General features: G+C 36.1%; 1 protein-coding gene across 1 annotated transcript in view; it reads left to right on the top strand.

Moving 5' to 3' along the window:
- The first annotated feature begins 10,836 nt into the window (after positions 1 to 10,836).
- The window catches only part of SERAC1 (serine active site containing 1), a 44,583-nt gene continuing 35,217 nt past the window's right edge, over positions 10,837 to 20,202 (top strand). Inside the window, exons 1-5 of the mRNA XM_012646856.1 lie at positions 10,837 to 10,927; positions 12,663 to 12,699; positions 16,271 to 16,407; positions 17,619 to 17,708; positions 18,780 to 18,911. Coding sequence (XP_012502310.1) covers positions 10,837 to 10,927; positions 12,663 to 12,699; positions 16,271 to 16,407; positions 17,619 to 17,708; positions 18,780 to 18,911 — 487 coding nt within the window. The remainder of the gene's footprint in view (positions 10,928 to 12,662; positions 12,700 to 16,270; positions 16,408 to 17,618; positions 17,709 to 18,779; positions 18,912 to 20,202) is intronic.

Raw genomic sequence — 20,202 nt, 5'->3', positions numbered from 1 at the left:
AATGGCTTAAATATGCATATGATTGCATACGTAGGCAGTCCATGGCTAGTATGGAAGCAGCTCCATGATCATCAGGCTCAAATTCTTCTGTGTTGCTGCTCTGCTATCCTTAGCAGGATACCTCATGGTTAAGATGGCTGCTTTAATTCGAACTGTCACTTGCTCATTCTAGTAAGAGGGAGAAAGGAAGGATGAAGAAAGGCACATACTCTTTTTAAGGACACTTTTCAGAAGTTGCACATGACACATCCATTCATATTCCATTAGCCAGTTCCTAGTCAGTGACCACACTTAAGTATAAGGAAAGAAAGATGATGTCTTTATTCAGGTATCTGGGTGCCCAGCTACAATTCAGGTTTTGTTAATAAGAATGAAAGTGCAAAATGATGGTTTTTTTTTTTTTTTATTAATATACGCTAGATCCTAGGGAGAAATGATGTTTAATTTCAGTGTGGTCTCTTCTTCAACCAGGACAATGAAGCTACCATTATGAAGACCGTAGTCGCCTCCTTGTTGTTAAATTTTTTTTAATTTCTTTTTTTTTTTTTTTAGAGACAGGGTCTCACTCTGTCACCCTGGCTAGAGTGCAGTGGTGCAATCATAGCTCTCTGCAGCCTCAAAATTCTGGGCTCAAGCAATCCTCCTGCCTCAGCCTCCAAAAGTGTCTGGGACTACAGGCGTCTGCCACCATGCCTGACTCATTTTTTAAAAATTTTTTGTAGAATCAGGGTCTCACTGTGTTTGCCAAGCTGGTCTTGAACCCCTGGCTTCAAGCAATCCTTCCGCCTTGGCCTCCCCAAAGTGCTGGGATTGCAGGTGTGAGCCACTGCAGTCAGCCCTTCTTGTTAAATTTAGTGTAATTTTTGAATTTTGTTTTATTTTGTAATGATAATCTTTACCTTTTTACTTTCTGTGTCCTTCTTAGTCTCCTCAGAATTTCATCTTTTTTTGCTGCTTAAAATCAGTGTTTCAGATTTAATGTAATCACAGTCATAATCTCAATGGTTCTTTTAAATAGAAATTGACAAGCTGACTCTAAAATTATGTGGATGTGCCAAGACTTAGAATAGTTCATCTTGAAAAGGTAGAACAAAGCTGGAAAACTTAATACTACCTAGCTTCAAGACTTACTGTAAAACTACAGTAATCCAGATAGTGTAATATTTATGTAAGAATAGGCAGAGCAATGGAATAGAGAGTCTAGAAATAGGTCGCTACCTATATAGTCAGTTGATATCTGAACAAGGAATTAATTCAATGAGGAAAGGAAACTTGTTTCAACAAGTTACACTGATACTATTGAATATTCATATAGAAAAAAAATCATCCTCAACCACTTTCTCGTGCCACACACAAAAATTAACTTGAAATGGATCCTAAATATAAAAGCTAAAAGAAAACTGTCTTTTAGACAAAAATCATAGAAGAATATCTGTAAATTTTATGTAGGCAACAGTTTCTCAGGACACAATGCAGTAACCATAGAAGAAAAAAATTGATAAAAAGACTTTATCAAAATTAAAGCTTCTGTCAAGAGGTACCTTTGGGAAAATGACAAGTCACAGACTCAGAGAAGATGTGTGTGGTATACAGTCATGCTCCCCATAGTGATGTTTTGGTCAATGACAGACCATGTATACCACAGTGGTCCCCTAAGATTATAATGGAGCTGAAAAATTCCTATTATCTGGTAATGTCATAGCTTTCCTAATGTTGTAACACAATGTGTTATTTACATGTTTGTGGTGATAGTGTGAACCTACTGTGCTTCCAATTGTATAAGAGTATAGCACATATAATTATGTACAGTACATAATACTTGATAATAAGTGACTGTGTTACTGGTTTATGTATTACTATACTGATTATTGTTGTTTTACAGTGTATTCGTTCTACTTATAAAAATACTATAAAACAGTAAGCCATGTTATGCCAGCAGCAGCCTTATACAACTCCTGTTTACCATGTCTCTTGATTGCATCATTTCTCTTGTGCTTGATTTACTCTCTTGTTTTGTTAATCATGGCCCCTAAGCATACAAAATCCGTGGCTAATATTGCCAGAAAGAGGCCATGTTGAGTGACTGACCTGAAAATGAAATTAAATTGATTAAGGACTATAAAGGTAGAAAATTAGTGAAGGTTATTGTTCACCAGGCAGGCATGTCCCATTCCACTGTAGCTAAGCTCTTTAAGAGCAAGAACAAAGTGATAAAGCTGTTAAAGGATCTGCTTCATTGAAGCAGTGAGACTAACAAAAATTCAAGGGGCGTATATCAGATATGGAGAAACTTCTAATGGCCTAGATTGAAGACCAGGCACAAAAGAGTATCCGTCTCAGCACCATGATCATGACCAAAGCAAAAAGTTTGCAATATTCAAAGAAGAGCTGGATCTGACTACAATGTAAAATTTACTGCTATCTCTGGGTGGTTTAAACCAGTCAAGAATCATAATTCATAAATCATGTGAAAGTGAGCGGTGAGTCTGTGAATGCTGATATGAAGGCAGCTAAAGAATTTTTGGAAACAAGATAAGCTGATTATGGAGGAAATAACTTTCATTCATAAGGAGGCCAAGTTAATGCCAAGTTTCAAGGCTTTTAAGGACCTGATAATTTTGGGGGGCAGTGTTGCATGTTATGAATTGAAGCCCTTTGTGACCTGGCACTGTGAGAACTCCAGCACTTTCAAGCATATCAGTAAGCACACACTGCCATTGTACTGCAGGAACAATAAGAAGTCATGGATGACCCAGCTTCTGTTCCAAGATGCCCTTCCAAATTGCTCTGTCAACAAAATGAAGTAGGACTGTTTGGAGAATAATATACCTTTCAAGATTTTGCTTATTGTTGTTAATGCTCCCACACCTCCTCCTCGTATTGGTGATCTTCATTCTAATATCAGAATGGTATTTCTCCCTCCAAATACCACTGCTTTGATCCAACCAATGGATCAGGGATTTCTCGCAGCTTTCAAGACCTGCTACCTAAAGACGACCTTTGCCCAGGCTATTGCTCCGACTGAGAAGGCACTGATGGAATTCTGGAAGGATTACAACATCTAAGATTCATCACGAACCTTGCTTGGGCTTGTGGTGATATCACAGGGAGTGTATAATGGCATCTGGAAGAAGACAATCAGGAGATTCATCCTTGACTTCAAAAGATTTGTCAAGGATGAGGAGGTTGCAGAAATCAACAGGGTTATGGTTGAGATGGTAAACAACTTTAATCTGTATGAAAATGTTTATAGCTGCTTTATTCGTGTTCACCAAAAACTGGAAACAACCCAAATATCCCTCAGCTGGGTAATGTATAAACAAAGTAGTATCTATACAATGGAATTGTACTAATCAATAAAAAGAACGAACTACTGATACACACAGCAACTTGGTGATGTGAAGGAAGCCAGACTCGTAGGCTACATACTGTATGGTTCCATTCATAGGACATTCTTGTAAAGGCAAAACCTTAGGGACAGAAAACAGATCGGTAGTTTTCAGAGCTGGGTCTGGGAGAGACTTGACTATGAAGGGACACAGAAATGTGTTGATAGAACTTTTATATTTTCATAGGATTGTGTTGTCAAAACCCTTGGAACTATACATTTGAATGTGTGAATATTAATGTAAATCATACTTTAAAGTGAAAAAAAAGGTATATGAACAAAATTGTTTTATCACCTTTTCCTCTAAAACTCAGAGATAACCTACAATGTTCTTGATAGACAACTCAGGACCACTAATTTTCTAGAGACCAAAATTTTAAGAAACACTGTCTTAGACAAGGGGGAATTATTGAAAGATTTAAAGCAGAAGAATAATATGCTAAGATTTTAAAAGTTAAATTTACTTCCAGGCAGCATCCTTTGCTCCCTCCGTACACATGAAAATTCTAGGTAAAATGTAACAGAAGAACTTGGAATTGTGAGAAGGAAAAGAAGAGGAAACTCAGAAGAAAGTCCTAGCATTGAGGGAGAAGGTTGAAGCAAGTTACAGAGTTATCAGAACACGATAGAGACCTTAATTGCTTGGGCCTAATGCGCACATACAGTTAAAGTCAGCTTAGCCTAAAAGTGATAATCTTGAAGGAATACACCTTCAAGGAAACAAGGACTGGAAAATTTCCTTCCAGTAGACAAAGGAAACACCATGAAAACTTGCTTTTAACAGCAAAATGAAAGAGTGGAAATTGGAACTCTAATTCTGTACTGCTTGTGGTAGTGGGGTTTGAATTCAAACTGTCCTCAGAGTGCTGGGAACCCAAATTGAGAAATCCATAAATATGTAATACCTGTGGTACTTTGGCTGTGATAAATTTTAAACTGCAGTATAGACCAGAGCACACAGGACTCCCATAGGAAATCTACTGAAGATGAGATGAGCTCTCAATCAAAGATTACAAATCATGTAAGCAAACAAACCACTATGAAGGATAGCCAACCCTAATTACTAGAAATAGTGGTTCCAACAGAGAGACTTTAAAATAAGTGTGTTTAAAGTGTAAAGCAAAGTTGAGATACTACATATGTCAGCTTTTTGTAACATTATAAACCATCTCATAGCCTACTGGCTAACCATTTGTTATTGCTTGCAAGTCTAAGGATTGAATATGGGGTTTGTAGGGTCAGCTAGAAGCTGGTTAGTCTTGTATAGCCTCACATGCTTGGAAGTTGGTGCTGGCCATCAGTTGGTACTTGTTGGCGTCATTAATGCAGATATTGGACATTGGTCATCCAGCAGACTAACCTAGGCTTCTTTATACAGTGGTGGTCACAGGGTTCTCAAGAGCAGCAAGACAGAAGCCTCAGTGTGCACGTGTGTTTCAAGTCTCTGCTTGCATCATGTCTCTATTGTCCTATGGCCCAAGTTACATAGAAGCCCAGTCTAAAGTCAGGATGGGAGGGAACTACCAAAGAGCATGGTTATAGGAAAAGGAATAGCTTATGATCATTATTTTTTTTAATAATCTGCACTTTAAGACAAAATGTGTGTAAAAAGAGCAGGCAAATGTGAAAGTGAGCCAGGTGGAAGTTTTAGAAATAAAAAAGAGTTATTGAAATACTCAATGGATGGATTGAATGACATGTTTAAATACAGCTAAATAGAGGATTGATGATTTGGAAGATAGATTTGGGGAAACAATCCATAATGCATGTCAAAGAGATAGGCAGGAAATATAGAAGAAGTTGAGATTTGAAGGGTAAAATAAGAAAATCTAAAGTATACCTAATAGGAATACCAGAAGGAAAAAGTAGAGTGGGGTCAAAGTGATAATTGTTAAGAATATTGCAGAATTGAAGAAAAATGTGAGTTCTAAGATTGAAGGAACACACCAAATCCTCAGTTGGATATGTAAAAAACAAACTCATACCCAGACATAAAGTACAGAATTGTAAGAACATCAAAAACAAAGAGATCTTAAAACTGCCAGATGGAATATAATATTGATAATAAGTAGCATTTATTGAACACTTAATTTGGAACAGGTACTATTCTGTGTGCTTTACACGCATTAACTTATGTAATATAACAACCTTTTAAAGTAGTCGCATTATTATTGCCATTTTACAGATGAGGAAAGTGAGACACAGGTTAATTAACTAGTCCAAGAGCGTATGTCTAGTTGTATTTTAAAATGTGCCTGGGATTTTGTTTTAACCACATCTGGTAAGATGATAGACATAAAGACAATTGCCTTGAAAGAAGAATTTATTATGTACGGTTCTCAAGGGAGAGTGGACATATGACACCACTCTAGGCCACGTGGGGAAGTACCAAGGTCAGTCAGGAGGCATAAGGAGCAACGGCAAAGCATAGGCCAGAGCCTTTATTGTGGTTTTTTGTGGGAGGGAGTGGGCGAGACACGGTAGGCAAGCTGAACAAGTTTGGGATTGGATGGTTGGAATAATTTTGGGAGGTCAGATGGGTGGTCCCTAGTTGTTCAGTACCTGGCTCTGAGGTGATTTAGGGTAGGGGAACATTGGCTTGGTGTGAGAGGGTTAGTTAAAGAAGGTGGTTGGGGGGGTGTGGATTCAAGATTGGTTGGTTTGCATGTGAAAGGCACGCTCACAGACAAGTTGGTTGCTACCTCTAGGAGTTATCTAACCCTGGGAGGGGAAGTCATTACCTGGATCTGCACAGCCCTAAGATGTCAAAGAATCATAAAATAAAAAACATGATTAATACAAGTCGCTGGTGGAACTGGATTTGAAACCAGGCAGTGTGGTTCTACAGAGCATGTTCTTAAACTTCTTTACTATTATTTTGCTTACAGAGAGACAATAATTAGACTTACAACAGATTTCTCCTGAGCAGAGCAGCAAGAAATATTAGTGAAAATATCATGAATGTACATATCATTTATGTAACAGAAGGAAACCTGCTGTTACTCTGACTTCTTAACCCAGAATTCTCAGCCCAGCTATTTTTTTAGCATACCTAAAGTGTAATGATTTTAGACATGCTAAGATTGAGAGTGCTAACTACACATAGGCCCTCTTGAAAGAACTGTCAAAGGATATACCTTCATCAAGAATGATATTAACCCAGAAAAAAGTTTAGGTGCAAGAAGCAATAGTAAGGAAAGAAATTGGCAAAATGTTGATAAATATTTAGATTGACTGCTTTTAAAAATGACTTTTTGGGGGATGTTCAAAAATAAAATGGACTTAAAATACTAGACAAAAATACCTAAGAAATAGGTCAGATTAGATTTAAAACATTTTCATATTCTCATTTGGGAGGATAATGATAATGTTTAATTTTATACTCTATATAGCATGTTTAAAATGTATTTATGTACTAAAGGGATAGAAATAAATGATTTAACTTTAAACCAGTTAAAGGATAATATAGAAAACGATCTATCCAGCATACAGTACGTGTAAATTGATTAAAATTCATCTATTAAAGACAAATTTTGAAATTGTAAATTATACCAAAGGATTATAACCATGATGGGAAAAGATATGATAAATACTTGTTAAAACTGACAAGGAAATATTAATATGTGAAATAGAACTTAAGGCAATAAACGTTAATAGGGTTAAAGGAGGACAGTATGTGATGATAAAAGGAACAAAGTACTAAGTTTCTAATAATCATCAATTCGTATGCACTTAATGACATATCTTTTCACATCATGACCAAAAACAATAGGTTTTGTTTGGCACACTGATTGGAGAGTTCTGCAGTAGAAAGTAAGATAGATGAAAGCAGGGGCTTATTTTTCTGTTCACTAAATTTCCAGTGCCTAAAAGAGTTCCTGGTTCACAGGGAATCATGTAGATAAGTATTTGTTGTATAAATAACTAATTTAAAGAAATAATGGACAGCTACGGAGGAAATTGATAAATATACAAGTCAGTGTGAAATTTTTGAAAACCTTTCAGATACTGGCAGATCATACAGACAAAAATTAGTTAGGCTGTACAAACTTTCAACAACACAATTGAAAAGCCTAATATAATAGCTTCTTGATAATTCTGCTCACAACAATGTATAAGCTTCTATGGTATAAATATTGACTGCAACCAGGTAACAAAGCAAGTCTTCACAATTCCCAAGAATCCATGCCATGTAGTACAATAAAAAGATAATCTTTAAAAATTTCATATGTTTGAAAACTCATAAAAACCATATTCCTAAACAGTTTACAGATTAGAGAAGAATCACAGTGGAAATTTAGAGGGGGAATTTATGGTCTTAAATGCATTTATGAAAGAACAAGAAATGCTCATATTAAGCATTGTTGAAGAAGTTAGGAAAAGGACAGGATCCACCCAAAGAAAGAAGAAAATGATGAAGAGCAGAAATAGAAAACAAAACAATAATATAGAGATGATCAGCAAAACCAACAGAATGATTCTTGGGAAAAATTAATAAATGATTTTTATATTAACGAACCTCTAGAAAACTCAGGAATAAAAAGCACAAATGTTAGGAACAAAAAATGAAACTTTAATCATAAAAAACTTAGGAATAGCATGAATAACCTTATACAATGATTTTGAAAACAAATGCATGGTTTCTTGAAAAATAGATATCAGGACCAATTCAAAAAGAAAGAAAAATCTGAATAGGCCAATAATTAGGGAAGTAATCGACTCTATAAAAGAGGCACATTATCAACGAAATAAGATGTGTGGACCTTGTTTGGATCCTAATTCTAACAGATCAATAGTGCAAAACAAAACAAAGTTTATGAAATAATGAGAATGTTAATCAGATATTTGATGATACCAAGGAATTATATTTATTTTGGAGGCATAATGATACTTTTTCTCATTTTCAGGAAAAGGATGAACTAAAGTACTCAGGGGTCATGTAAGACATTTTGGATTTGCTTCAGAATAGTTAAGTGGTGGTGGTGGTGGTGGAGGAAAGTGAAGATGGGTTAATTTTTTTTTTTAGTTTGTTTTTGTTTTTGATGGGAGAATATTGGGCATCCCGTATTTTTTCAGAAAGAGCTGAATGAGGGGGAGAGTGTGAAGATTGAGAAAGGTAGGTAGTTGATGAATCAAGGTCCCTGTGGAAATGAGATGAGATTTAGAACATAGATGGAATATTTTCCTTTGAGAAAGAGATAAGGCCTTTTCCTCAGAAACTGGGAAAAACAATGCACTTAAAGATCTATTTGGAATCTGGAAAAGGTGATACAGATAAATATACATTTGTAGGCCAAGGTAGATTTACTGTGGAATTATGACACGTAAGGTTTAGGGTGCTTTACTTGCGTTCGTCCCTTTGAGTGATAGGCATTGCTAGGAGTTGTAATGTTCGAGGTAGGGAGGGAACACCAGGTTGTAATCCAGAAGCATTTCTATGTAAGCATTTCTGATAATGAAATTTCAGAGGAAAGTTACCAGATTTCTAAGATTTAAGTAATTTATCGTGACTTCTTTTTTCATTTTAGATAACTTTCACTTAGTAGCTAATTTGGTATTTGTAACTTTGTGTTTCATTTTGTTAAAGAGTTCCACCCACCCTCCAATTTGAATAAACATTGAACTCCACAATACCTGGATTTGTCCCTGCTTGTTGGTATGGGGACAGAAGTTGAGGGAGTTCATAGTCTTCATTGTCTGAGTGAGGTAAGGGACAAGATGATCCGACAAGGATGGAGGTAGGCTAGGAGGCTTGGGTGAGGGTGTGGATTGTTTAGAATGGTCCCTGTGGCACTGAGAAGAGATCTGACTAGGATCTCTGCTTCCGAGAGCCCACACTGAATTTGTCTTTTATTTTCCTCCCCCCAGTTTTGGCCGTACAGGTGTAGGAGCAGAGAAGGCACACTTTTCAGATTAGGGTTCCAGGATAGTAGAAACGGGTGGGGGGATTAGTATATTGAGGAAGCAAGCAGAGAGAGAGGAGTTGGAGTGGAGGCTGGCGGGGAAGGCAGTACAGACAGCAGACGGTGCTCACTCTGGGAAGAGTAAGGGGCAGAGCATTTGTCCAGGCGAGGCTGGAGAGTAGATGCACAATCAAGCCTTGATGAAATAACCAAGACCCAGATGAGGAAGTAGAGGAAGTATGTTTCCAGCATACTCAGATTTATACCCAGGACTCAGTGGAAGGGAAGCCTGCGGAGGAGGTGAGTTTAAGTTATTAATAACACTAGGAAGGTTTTTAGGCCAGAGAAGTAATTGTAAAGGTTATTTGTATAATGTCTTACACTTGACTGCTTTTGTAGTAGATGTTAGGGTTGAAAGAAACAGTAGGTGTGTTTGCTCTGTGTTTTTTAGTGTATTTTTATGTAGTAACTAAAATACGACTCTGTTCACCAACACTGCCCTGGTTTTGTGAGCACCTACTTCATCACAGTCTTTATATCATTTTTACTTCCATGTGTGTCTTACAGAGAAGTAGTAGTCACCCACTAAACAAGAAAATAAGAAACAATGACCTTCAAAACAATGACCTTTACAAGTTTACTTGTTGCCTAAATTAGTTTGCTTAGTCACCAATTGATGCAGTGGAATCACAATTAAGAAAAAATTTGAAAGTTCTTCATTTTGTGTTATTTCTAAAAGATATTTCTTACTCAGGTATACCAGTAATTTCTCCCATCCCTATAAAGCTGCTAGAAGTTTTTAATATGTTGAACCAAAGGACCATTTCTCACATTAGTCCCTCACGGTACCTTCCTTCTTTACCCTTATAGCAAAAACAAAAAGAAAAAAAAGGTCTCATTATCCAAAGACAATCTGTTATGGTTCTAGAATACTGAATTGTTTTAGGAATGACTATCATATTTACATCATCTTTACTCAGTTGATGAATTAGTTGGATGACAGTTCTTTTTTGATAAACAATTAAATTTTAAATCTTTTATTTAAATTTTTTTCTTTGTTTATATAGGCCACCCTAATTTCAGAAAATTTAACAAATTTTAAACAATGTTAGATACCATCCTGAAGGAGCTAGAGAAAAGCTAAACACTTTTATGGAATCTAAGTATGTCTTCCATGTAGAGCCTCTCATTTCTGCAAGGCGTTCAGTCATCAGAGATAAATATGCATATATAATATATACATATGCCTATATTGGTATTCTAATTAATGATCTGTATATTCTTGTTACCTGTTAATCACTGTTAACAATTGGATGCAGTTTGAAGAAGAATAATGAAATTACTAGCAAAATATTCTAATAAATGTGTTTTGGGTTTTTAAAGGAGAAATTTTTTTTTTAATTGAAAAGTTTTTTCCCCGGTCTTGAAAAATCTAACTCTTTGGACAGTCAATCCACTGTGATGATAACATGTTCTTATAGTTGAAAGAAATGTTCTGAATTAGATGCTGAATTATATTTGTTATAATTGTTCCACATACACAGAATGTCCCTGGCTGCTTATTGTGTCATCTGTTGCAGAAGAATAGGAACCTCTACTGCCCCGCCAAAAAAGGACACATACTGGAGAGATATCAGTGAGTACAGTTTAAACAGTAATATTTCCTTATAGAAACAATGATTAAAATTGTGATTAACTTTCCATGGTGGACCACACAAACTTATTTATTAATACCTCATGATTAAGTCTTGGATTTGTTTATGACTTTCTGTACTAATGGTCTATCCAAAAATTGTAGGCCCAGAGCCATACATAGTCCTTTTTCTTAGAAATTCTTTTTCCTCCCCTGCTTTTCCTGTCAAATTTCACACTCATCCTTCTAAACTTAAATGTAATTGCATTCTCATTCAGGAGATATCTTTTATGCTCTAGCAAAATAAGGTGCCAGGCAGATTAGGTTCAGGGAATATAGTGCTGAGCGAGGAGTATGTTGTTGTTGCCCTACTGGGGTTTGGAATTTGGCTGTGATCTAGTCCCCACACTGTAGCCTTTCTCTAGGTCCCTCACACCCTACACCAGGTTAGAGCTGTCACTTGTCATTTTGTAGAGTCAATATAGAACTTCATTAATTATCTGACCTCCCTCATAGACTGTAAACTCTGTGAGGGTAGTGTTTTATCTTGTTTACTATTATATCCTAGTTGTTTATTCTTATATATGGCATATAGGTAATCAAATAGATTTGTTGAGTGATAGAATGAAATAACTTACTTTCTCTGAGTACTATTTCCTTTATTTGTAAAATCTGATTGGCTACAACTGTGTTGCACGGTTAGCCCTAACCTACAGAGTCATCGAGGAATTTGAATATTTTTAGGTAGTAATCAGGTTATGTTAGTAAGGATTAAGAGGCATGTGTATTGGATAGGCAATTGTTAATAGCAATGTCTGCCAGTATGATTTTTTTTTAATATTAAAAAATGTTTTCTGGCCAGGCACAGTGGTTTACACTTGTAATCCCAGCACTTTGGGAGGGTAGGGTGGGAGGATCACTTGAGTCCAGGAGTTTGAGACCAGCCTGGACAATGTAGCGACACCCCATCTCTAAAAAAAAAAATTAAAAAAAAAAGCCAAGTGTGGTGGCATGTACTTGTATTCCTAGCTACTTGGGAGGCTCAGGCAGAAGGAATGCTTGAGTTTAAGAATTCAAGGCTGCAGTGAGCTATGATCATACCTCTGCACTCCAGCCTGGGTGACAGAGACCCTGTCTCTAAAAATAAAAAAATAAAAAAATTATTTTCCAAGTTCCAAACAAAAATGTATTAAAAAACCTGTAGAATGTAACCTATATCTTATCCATCAATTGTAATTACTTTGGGAAACATCATTTTGTATACCTACTTGACAACATAATCCCTTAATCTAGTCCTAGTAGTCATAGGGAGCATTCTCCCCGTTCCTTTATTTAGTTGGATTATTAACTAAAAGGAATCGGAAGGGAAGTGAGCTTCCTGGATGTTGCGTTCAGTGAAAGCACAGTAGTCCCAGCAATATCACCGGGGGAACGGGGACTAGGGTCTCTCGTGATTTGGCAGGGGTTGGAAGAATAGGAGGTAGAGGAAGGGGAGGAGAGTATGAAATTCCATAAATATAAGTTACATTTTTGAACCCAGTGCTTATTGATTGGTTTGTTTGTATTCAAGGATAGGAAACCATGTGTTGCTAGCAACCGACTATATTAATAGAAAAATATCAATAACTTCTTACCTGATAACATATGATATAGGTAGAGATTTACACTGCCACCTATTTCCTGTCACACTTTGAAAAATAAAATTCGTCACATTGACTTCTTTTCTTTCTTTTTGAAGGAAATATAATAAAATTTACTGGATCACTTCTTTTAGGGTAAGTTGTCAACTGACATTAATTTGGCTTCATTATAGTACTATTCAAAACCTCGATGGAAGTGATTGAAGGGTGGCATGGGATAGTCAGAGGGTACAGGTGTTGGAATTAGTCAGATGGATTTAATCACTGGCTCTGCCACTCAAATGTTATCCTGATCTGGTTTCTTTACCCTCTGAAGAATGTTTTCTTTAGATCCGAGTGTGCAGCAGGGTTTCTGCTCGCCTGACACTGTTGCTGTACGGAAAACACTCAACACGTACACAGCAGGCATTCAGTTAGCTTTTGCACGCTAAAAATCACGTCTTGTATTAGGTTCTAAAGTGGGTAAAAATAGACTATAGTCAAAATTATTTTTGAAAATCTCTTAAATCACCGTAAAGTGTTCATGAAAGGAAATTGCAGCTGACTGAGAAAACAAACAGAATGACATCTCCCATTTCATGCTCCTCCAGAGGCACACGCTTAAGGAATGGAGTTACCCTCTTTCTGCAAGTTGTTGTTTTTTGTTCTGTTTTCCATTTTTGGGGGGGATATATATGTTAAATGTATATCTAATACTACTCTACTGTATTTGTTAATACTTTTTTCACTAGTATAAATATAGAATCAACTCCTAGATACCAAAATGACAAAGGGGATACATTTGGCATTTTATTCAAATGCATACATTTCTCCATGACATTGTAATTAAGGCAAAACATATTTAGATGATTTTTTCCTTTGACTCATTGAAGGATAAATGTACACATTCCCTTTTCTGTAATACAGTTTCTTTGTTTAGATCACAATTATATTCAGGAATACAATGAAAATTGATCACATAATTTTAAAAGAATTTTGTCTTTCATGGAAAACATAAAAATTCAGAATACATTTACTCCTTTTGGCTGTTCAGATAAATCCCCAAGAGAGCAGAGGATTCTGTAGAGCCTTGTCTGTGTTCTCCTTGTACTGGCCAGTGTCTGAACTTTCTTTCTCATCTGCTTGCTTTAGGGTGGAATCAGAAGTCAGGAGAAAGTGTAGGATACGGATGTTGCCAGCTCTGAATCCAGGCAGAGTGCAGCCTTTGTGTCTGGAGTGTGTAAATCAATTTGATTAGGAAAAAAAAGTCTTCGTTTTGTGTTGTACATACAACAAACAACATTTAAAAAGCTAATCTTTGTGGAAAAACAGTTTGACATTATCTAGGAAAGTTGAACAATATATATACTGTCACAAAGCATGTAATTCTACTTCTAAATCTGTATCCTAGGGGAACATACACTTACATACGCAATATAGATACGTAAGATGTATGACAGCATGGTTTGTAACAGACTCAGACTAGAAATGTCCTAAATGCCCATTTATGGTAGAGTGATAAATAAGTTGTGGTATATCCATACAATGGATGAATCACATACCATATGAAAATATAAATGCAGGCAACAACATAGATGAATCACACAAACATAAGGCTGAGCAAAAGAATACATATAATGTGATTCCATTCATATGAAGTTCAAAAACAGGCAAAACTAAGCTCTCTTGTTTAAGGATGGTAAAACTGTAAAGAAAAGTAAGGACATTATAAAAAATCAGAATAAAAATTACTTATAGAGGTGAGTAGAAATGAGAGAATGGGTCAGGATGAGGGAGGAACACACTGTAGGCTTCTGGGGCACTGTTAATGTTCTATTTCTTGCCTGGATATGATTATGCAGCTATTTATTATTATTCATTAAACTGAAATGTGTGTGTATATCTATCAGTTTGCCTAATAAAATTGATTTACACACTCCCTAAATTCAGACATAAAGGCTGCACTCTGCCTGTATTCAGAGCTAGCAACACTAGTATCCTACTGTTTCTCCTGACCTCTGGTTTCTAACCCTAAAGCAAGCAGGTGAGAAAAAAAGGTTCAGACACTGGCCAGCACCAGAAGAATACAGACAAGGCTCTAGAGAATCCTCTGCTCTCATGGGGATTTATGTGAACAGAAAAGTATGTGATTAATTTTCATTATATTCTTGAATATAATTGTGATCTAGTCAAAGAAACTGTATTACAGAAAAGGGTACATGTACATTTATCCTTTGCCTGGATATAATTGTACAGCTATTTATTATTATTCCTTAAACTGAAATGTAAGTGTAAACGTGTATACATACGGTCATGTGTCACTTAATGGTGGGGTTATGTTCTGAGAATCTGTTAGGGGATTTTGTCATCGAACTAATATCACAGAGTGTACTTACCAAACCTAGATGGTACAGCCTGCTACACACCTAGGCTAGGTGCTGTAGCCTGTTGCCGCTAGGCTACAAACCTGGACAGCATGTGACTGTACTGAATGCTGTAGGCAACTGTAACACAATGGTAAGTATTCGTGTATCTAAACATAGAAAAGGTATGGTGAAAATAGCAATGTAAAAGATAAAAAAAAAAAAAATAGGACGCCTGTATAGGGCACTTAGCACAACTGGAAGTTGGTCTGGGTAAGCCAGTGAGTGAGTGGTGAGTGAACATGAAGGCCTACGGCATTACTGTATGCTACTGTAGACTTTATAAATACTCTGCACTTAGGCTACACTAAGTTTTTTTTTTTTTTAAGAGGGTCTCCCTATGTTGTCCAGGCTGGCCTTGAACGTCTGGGCTCAAGAGATCCTCCTTACTCACCCTCCTGAGTAGCTGGGATTACATGTGCAAGTCACTGCACCCAGCAGAAATGTTTTTTTTCACTTTTTAAAAATTTTTGTTAAAAATTACGACACAAATAGACACGTTATCCTAGGCCTACACAGGGTCAGGATCATCAGTGTCACTATCTTCCACCTCTATATCTTGTCCCACTGGAAGGTCTTTGGGGTAATAACATGCATGGAGCTGTCATCTCCTGTGACAACAGTGCCTTCTTCTGGAATGCCTCCTAAAGGACCTGCCTGAAGCTGTTTTGCAGTTAACATTTTTTTTTCATAAGTAGAAGTACCCTCTAAAATAATGATAAAAAGTATAGTAAATACATAAACCAGTGACATGGCTGTTTATTATTAAGTATTATGTACTATACATAATTGTATATGTTAGACTTTTTTTTAACATAATGTACATATTTATCGGGTACATAGTTATGTTTCAGTATGTATAATGTATAGTGATCAGATCAGGGTAATTAGCATATCCATGACCACAAACATTTGTTATTTCTTTGTATTGGGAACATTCAGTATCCTCCTTCTGTGCTACACTTGTATACGACTGGAAGTGCAGTAGGTTTGTTTACACTGGCATCAACCACGAACAAGCAAGTAACGCACTGCACTGCAACATTGCAGTGGCTGTTACAACACTACGGGATAGGAATTTTTCATCTCCATTATAAACTTATGAGACCACCTATATGCAGTCCATCCTTGACCAAAAAGTTGTAATGTGTTGCATGACTGTATAAATATATTATATGCACATTATTATATATGCGTTTTTGAGTAAAAAAGAAGTTTATTATGAAAAGCTTAATAAAGGAGAGTAGTTCTTGTGTTACATTTGGATCATGAATTTATGATGAATTTTTTTGTTTCTTTTAAAGAGGTTCTTTATTTCTTACATATGAAGTTCTGGCCCTGAAGAAATCTTTGACATTAGATACTCAAGTGGTAGAAAGAGAAAAAATGAAGTCATATATATATCTCCACACAGTTTCTTTAGATAAAAGAGAAAATCACGGTAAGTTTGTTGTAAAGTAATCCCATCTTTGTGGAAAATGGAAGCTAGTTATTGAATTTTAAAATAAGCCTGTTTAAAACAGTATTTTAGGATAAATTCAGCTATGTCTAAGAATCACCAAACCCTGTGAGAACCAAATTCCTAAAGAATTAATTAAAGACCAAATTTTGGACTTCTGCATTTAACCCAAGTTTATAGCTCTCCTAGAACTAAGTGAAGTAAAGACTGGCTGGCTGTCTTAGTCTGAACCTGGAATGCCACACCTTAGTGGGGCGTTACTTCAGAGGCTAGCCCTCAGTTTGGCAAGTACAGAAATATGATTTTGTCATTTAGCTCAGAGGTATTTCTGCTTTAAGGGATTTATTCATGGAAACAAAACTCATGAGATGGATTTATAAATATGAATACCAGTTCATTTATTATTATTTGTCACAAAGGCTAGAAAACCTGTCTCTGCTAGTTAGGACATTCTCCTCAATATTTAGGTCACACGGAAGCCTTACTGGTAATTGACAACCAGATGGTTGCTTGGCGAACATGAAATTTTAGAGTAGAGGAATGTATTTTCATCAAGATATGGGTAGTTTGGTGAGTCACCACACTTGACTTACAGCTGCCTGTTCCTACATTGCCAGCCAGAGTGTGCCTGTTAGCACATGATGTTCCCTGAGTGGGGCAGGCTGTTCTGCTCCCCTGACTGTGAGCTGTATGTATTACTACTCTGTGCTATTAGTGTTTATTATCATATCACCTTCTTGCATTTCAACATGCTTTTATGGTATGTTTACAATTTCAACTACACAGATAATTGTTATAGTTTATAGTTTACTATAGTGAGGCTTAATCTCATTAGTAAGGTATCTCCAAATTTCAGTTTGAGGTGGGCTTATACTAAGGGGCATTTTCCTGGATATTGCTAATTCTATGTTGTATATGAGGATTTTGTTAGCTTTACTTAGGTAGTGTTTTTGTTTTGCTTTGTTTTTTTACTTTTTCCCTGACTTGGAGATGATCTTACTTTGAAATCCGGAGCTCTGTGTTCCCATAATGGTTTTAGTTGCATTGATAATGACAATAAAAAGACAAAGATCCTATTTTATATTTTTTTCTGAAAAAAAATTAGAGTTTAGTTTATACATTTCTTTTTGAAGTATTGGAGCATAGCATTAAGAATACATAGTTGGTTTTATTTAAGTTTGTAATAATTTTAGGGATTGTCTACCAGGCAAGAAAAGAACTTCACAAAGCAGTAAGAAAAGTTTTGGCAACATCAGCTAAGATATTACGGAATCCATTTGCCGGTAAGTATGAAATATTTAACTTGGAATCGTTATCAGTAATCTGAAAGTTATTTGATGATCAACGTGAGATTTTTTTTGGTCATTCCTTATACTAATATTTTTTATAGCTATGGAAAATTAATTCAGAAACATTATTCTCTTGCACTATATTGAATTTTAAGGGCTTAATGCTTTGGACAGTTTTCTTCCTTCCTTAGATACCTGTAAATAAATATGAGTTTAAATATACCCTGTTCTCTTCATGAGTGTTTCATAATTTTAAATTTGTTAGAAAATGTGTTGCATGCCTTCCTATAATGAGAACACAATCAGGCAAAACTACCGGAGGTAGCTATAAAAGAGCTGAGCTGATCTCTATAAAAAGTTGGCATCATGAAAAAGAAGAGGTGGGAAAACTTTCTAGAATTAAAAGAGACTTAAGAGACTTTATCAAATCCTGGTTTTAAAAAGCCTTAAAAATATCTTTTTGGAAAAATTGAGGAAATTTTAATATGGAGTTAGACTGGATTTTAGATGATTTTGGAAGACTTTTGTTAATGTTCTTGGGTATGATAACAGCAGTGTGCTTATGTAAGGGACGACAGCCTTATGCTTGGGAGATGCAGGTGAACTGTGAAAGGGTAAACTGTCATCATGTCTGCAACTTCCTTTCAAATAGTTTAGGAAACTATTTTAAAGTGATTTCATGCACATAGATGAAGCAAATATGGCAAAGTAATAAGTTATTGAATCTAGATGTTATAAATTTATGGATGTCAGTGTATCATCGTTCAGTTTTTCCATATATTTGATCTTTTTCAAAAATAAAACATTTTCATGGGAAAAAGAAAATGACCACATAGCGCAAGACAACAGAGTATATAAAACAAAAGCACACACAAAATGCTCACAATAAGTATAATAAAATAATATGACTGAATTGAGAACAAATATATCAGTCATTATCAATACCTACAAATGGATTTACCTCTCCTTTGCCAATTTCAGATCTTTATAAATTACCATCTTAAAGTGAGGATAAACATGTTTTCTTAACTGTACACATTATCTTTTTGTTTTGTTTTTGCAAAGACCCTTTTAGTACAGTTGATATAGAAGATTATGAGTGTGCCATGTGGCTGCTGCTGAAGAAGAGCAGGTCAGAGGACAAAACCGAGCGGTTGGAGGCTGTGCAGGAAATGTCAGAGACCCACCACTGGCATGGTAATGAGACCAACTGAACAGGTGGCACACCCTCACCCAACTCTTGATTTTGATATAAAAGAGAAGGAAATGAGATTAAGGAAGGAAAATAACTCAGGCAATCTTAATATATATAAAAAGTATTTTGATTGGACATAGTGGCTCAGGCCTGTAATCCCAGCACTTTGGGAGGCTAAGGTGGGAGGATCACTTGAGCCCAGGAGTTCAAGACCAGCCTGGGCGGCAACATAGTGAAACTCTGTCTATATAAAAATATAAAAATTAGCTGGGTGTGGTGGTGTGCGCCTATAGTCCTAGCTACTAGGGAGGCTGAGGCAGGAGGATTGCTTTGAGCCCAGGAGTTCAAGGCTGCATTGAGCTGTGATTATGACACTGCATTCCAGCCTCAGAACTAGACCCTATCTCTTAAAAAAAAAAAAAAAGAAGATATTTTAAAAAATTTAAGGGCCGGATGCTGTGGCTCATGCCTGTAATCCTAGCACTCTGGGAGGCTTAGGCAGGAGGATCGCTTGAGGCCGGGAGTTCAAGACTATCTTGAGCAAGAGCAAGACCCCGTCTTTCCAAAAAATAAAAAAAATTAGCCAGGTGTCATGGTATACTTGTAGTCTCAGCTACTCAGAAGGCTGAGACAGGAGAATCACTTGGGCCCAGGAGTTTGAGGTTGCAGTGAGCTGTGATAATGCCACTGCATTCTAGTAGGGGCAACAGAGTGAGACTCTGTCTCAAAAAAAAAAAAAAAAAAATTTTTAAGAAGACACTTCATTAATAAAGAAAATAGAAAACTTGCTGACCTGGTAGTTAGGTGTGTTTGGTAGGAGCAGCCTCAAAAATAAGGTGTACATATATTGGTATAACTTTCTACCAGAGCAAAATTTTGATTACATATTTTCTTGAGAGAAACTCTTGATTCTAATAGTTATTGCCTAACGTTGTGCTTGCATTTTCTTTTGGTTCCTATTTAATGGAATTTTGTTATTGATACATAAAGAATGGCATGTTTAAATCAAAGTACTACCATCTAGAACCTTAGACCAAATATTCATGGACATCATGGAATACCAAAACACCATGCCATCACCACAGAACAGAAGACTTACATGCAACCTCATGTGTTTTGAGTAGTGGTCAGAACTATTCAATGCTGGAATTATTAAAAAAGAAGTTAAATTGGTTCTGACTTACCAGTTTTCTCATTTGAGCTTCATTTTTTCCAAAACGTTAATATATCTGGTTGCCAGATATATTAATGTGTAAGGAGCATTGTGAGGTGAATCATGGAAATGTTGGGTAT

Source organism: Propithecus coquereli, unplaced genomic scaffold (assembly GCF_000956105.1).
Source record: "Propithecus coquereli isolate 6110/MARCELLA unplaced genomic scaffold, Pcoq_1.0 Scaffold25, whole genome shotgun sequence".
Taxonomy (NCBI): Eukaryota; Metazoa; Chordata; class Mammalia; order Primates; family Indriidae; genus Propithecus; species Propithecus coquereli.
This window is presented reverse-complemented; position numbering and strand designations above follow the sequence as displayed.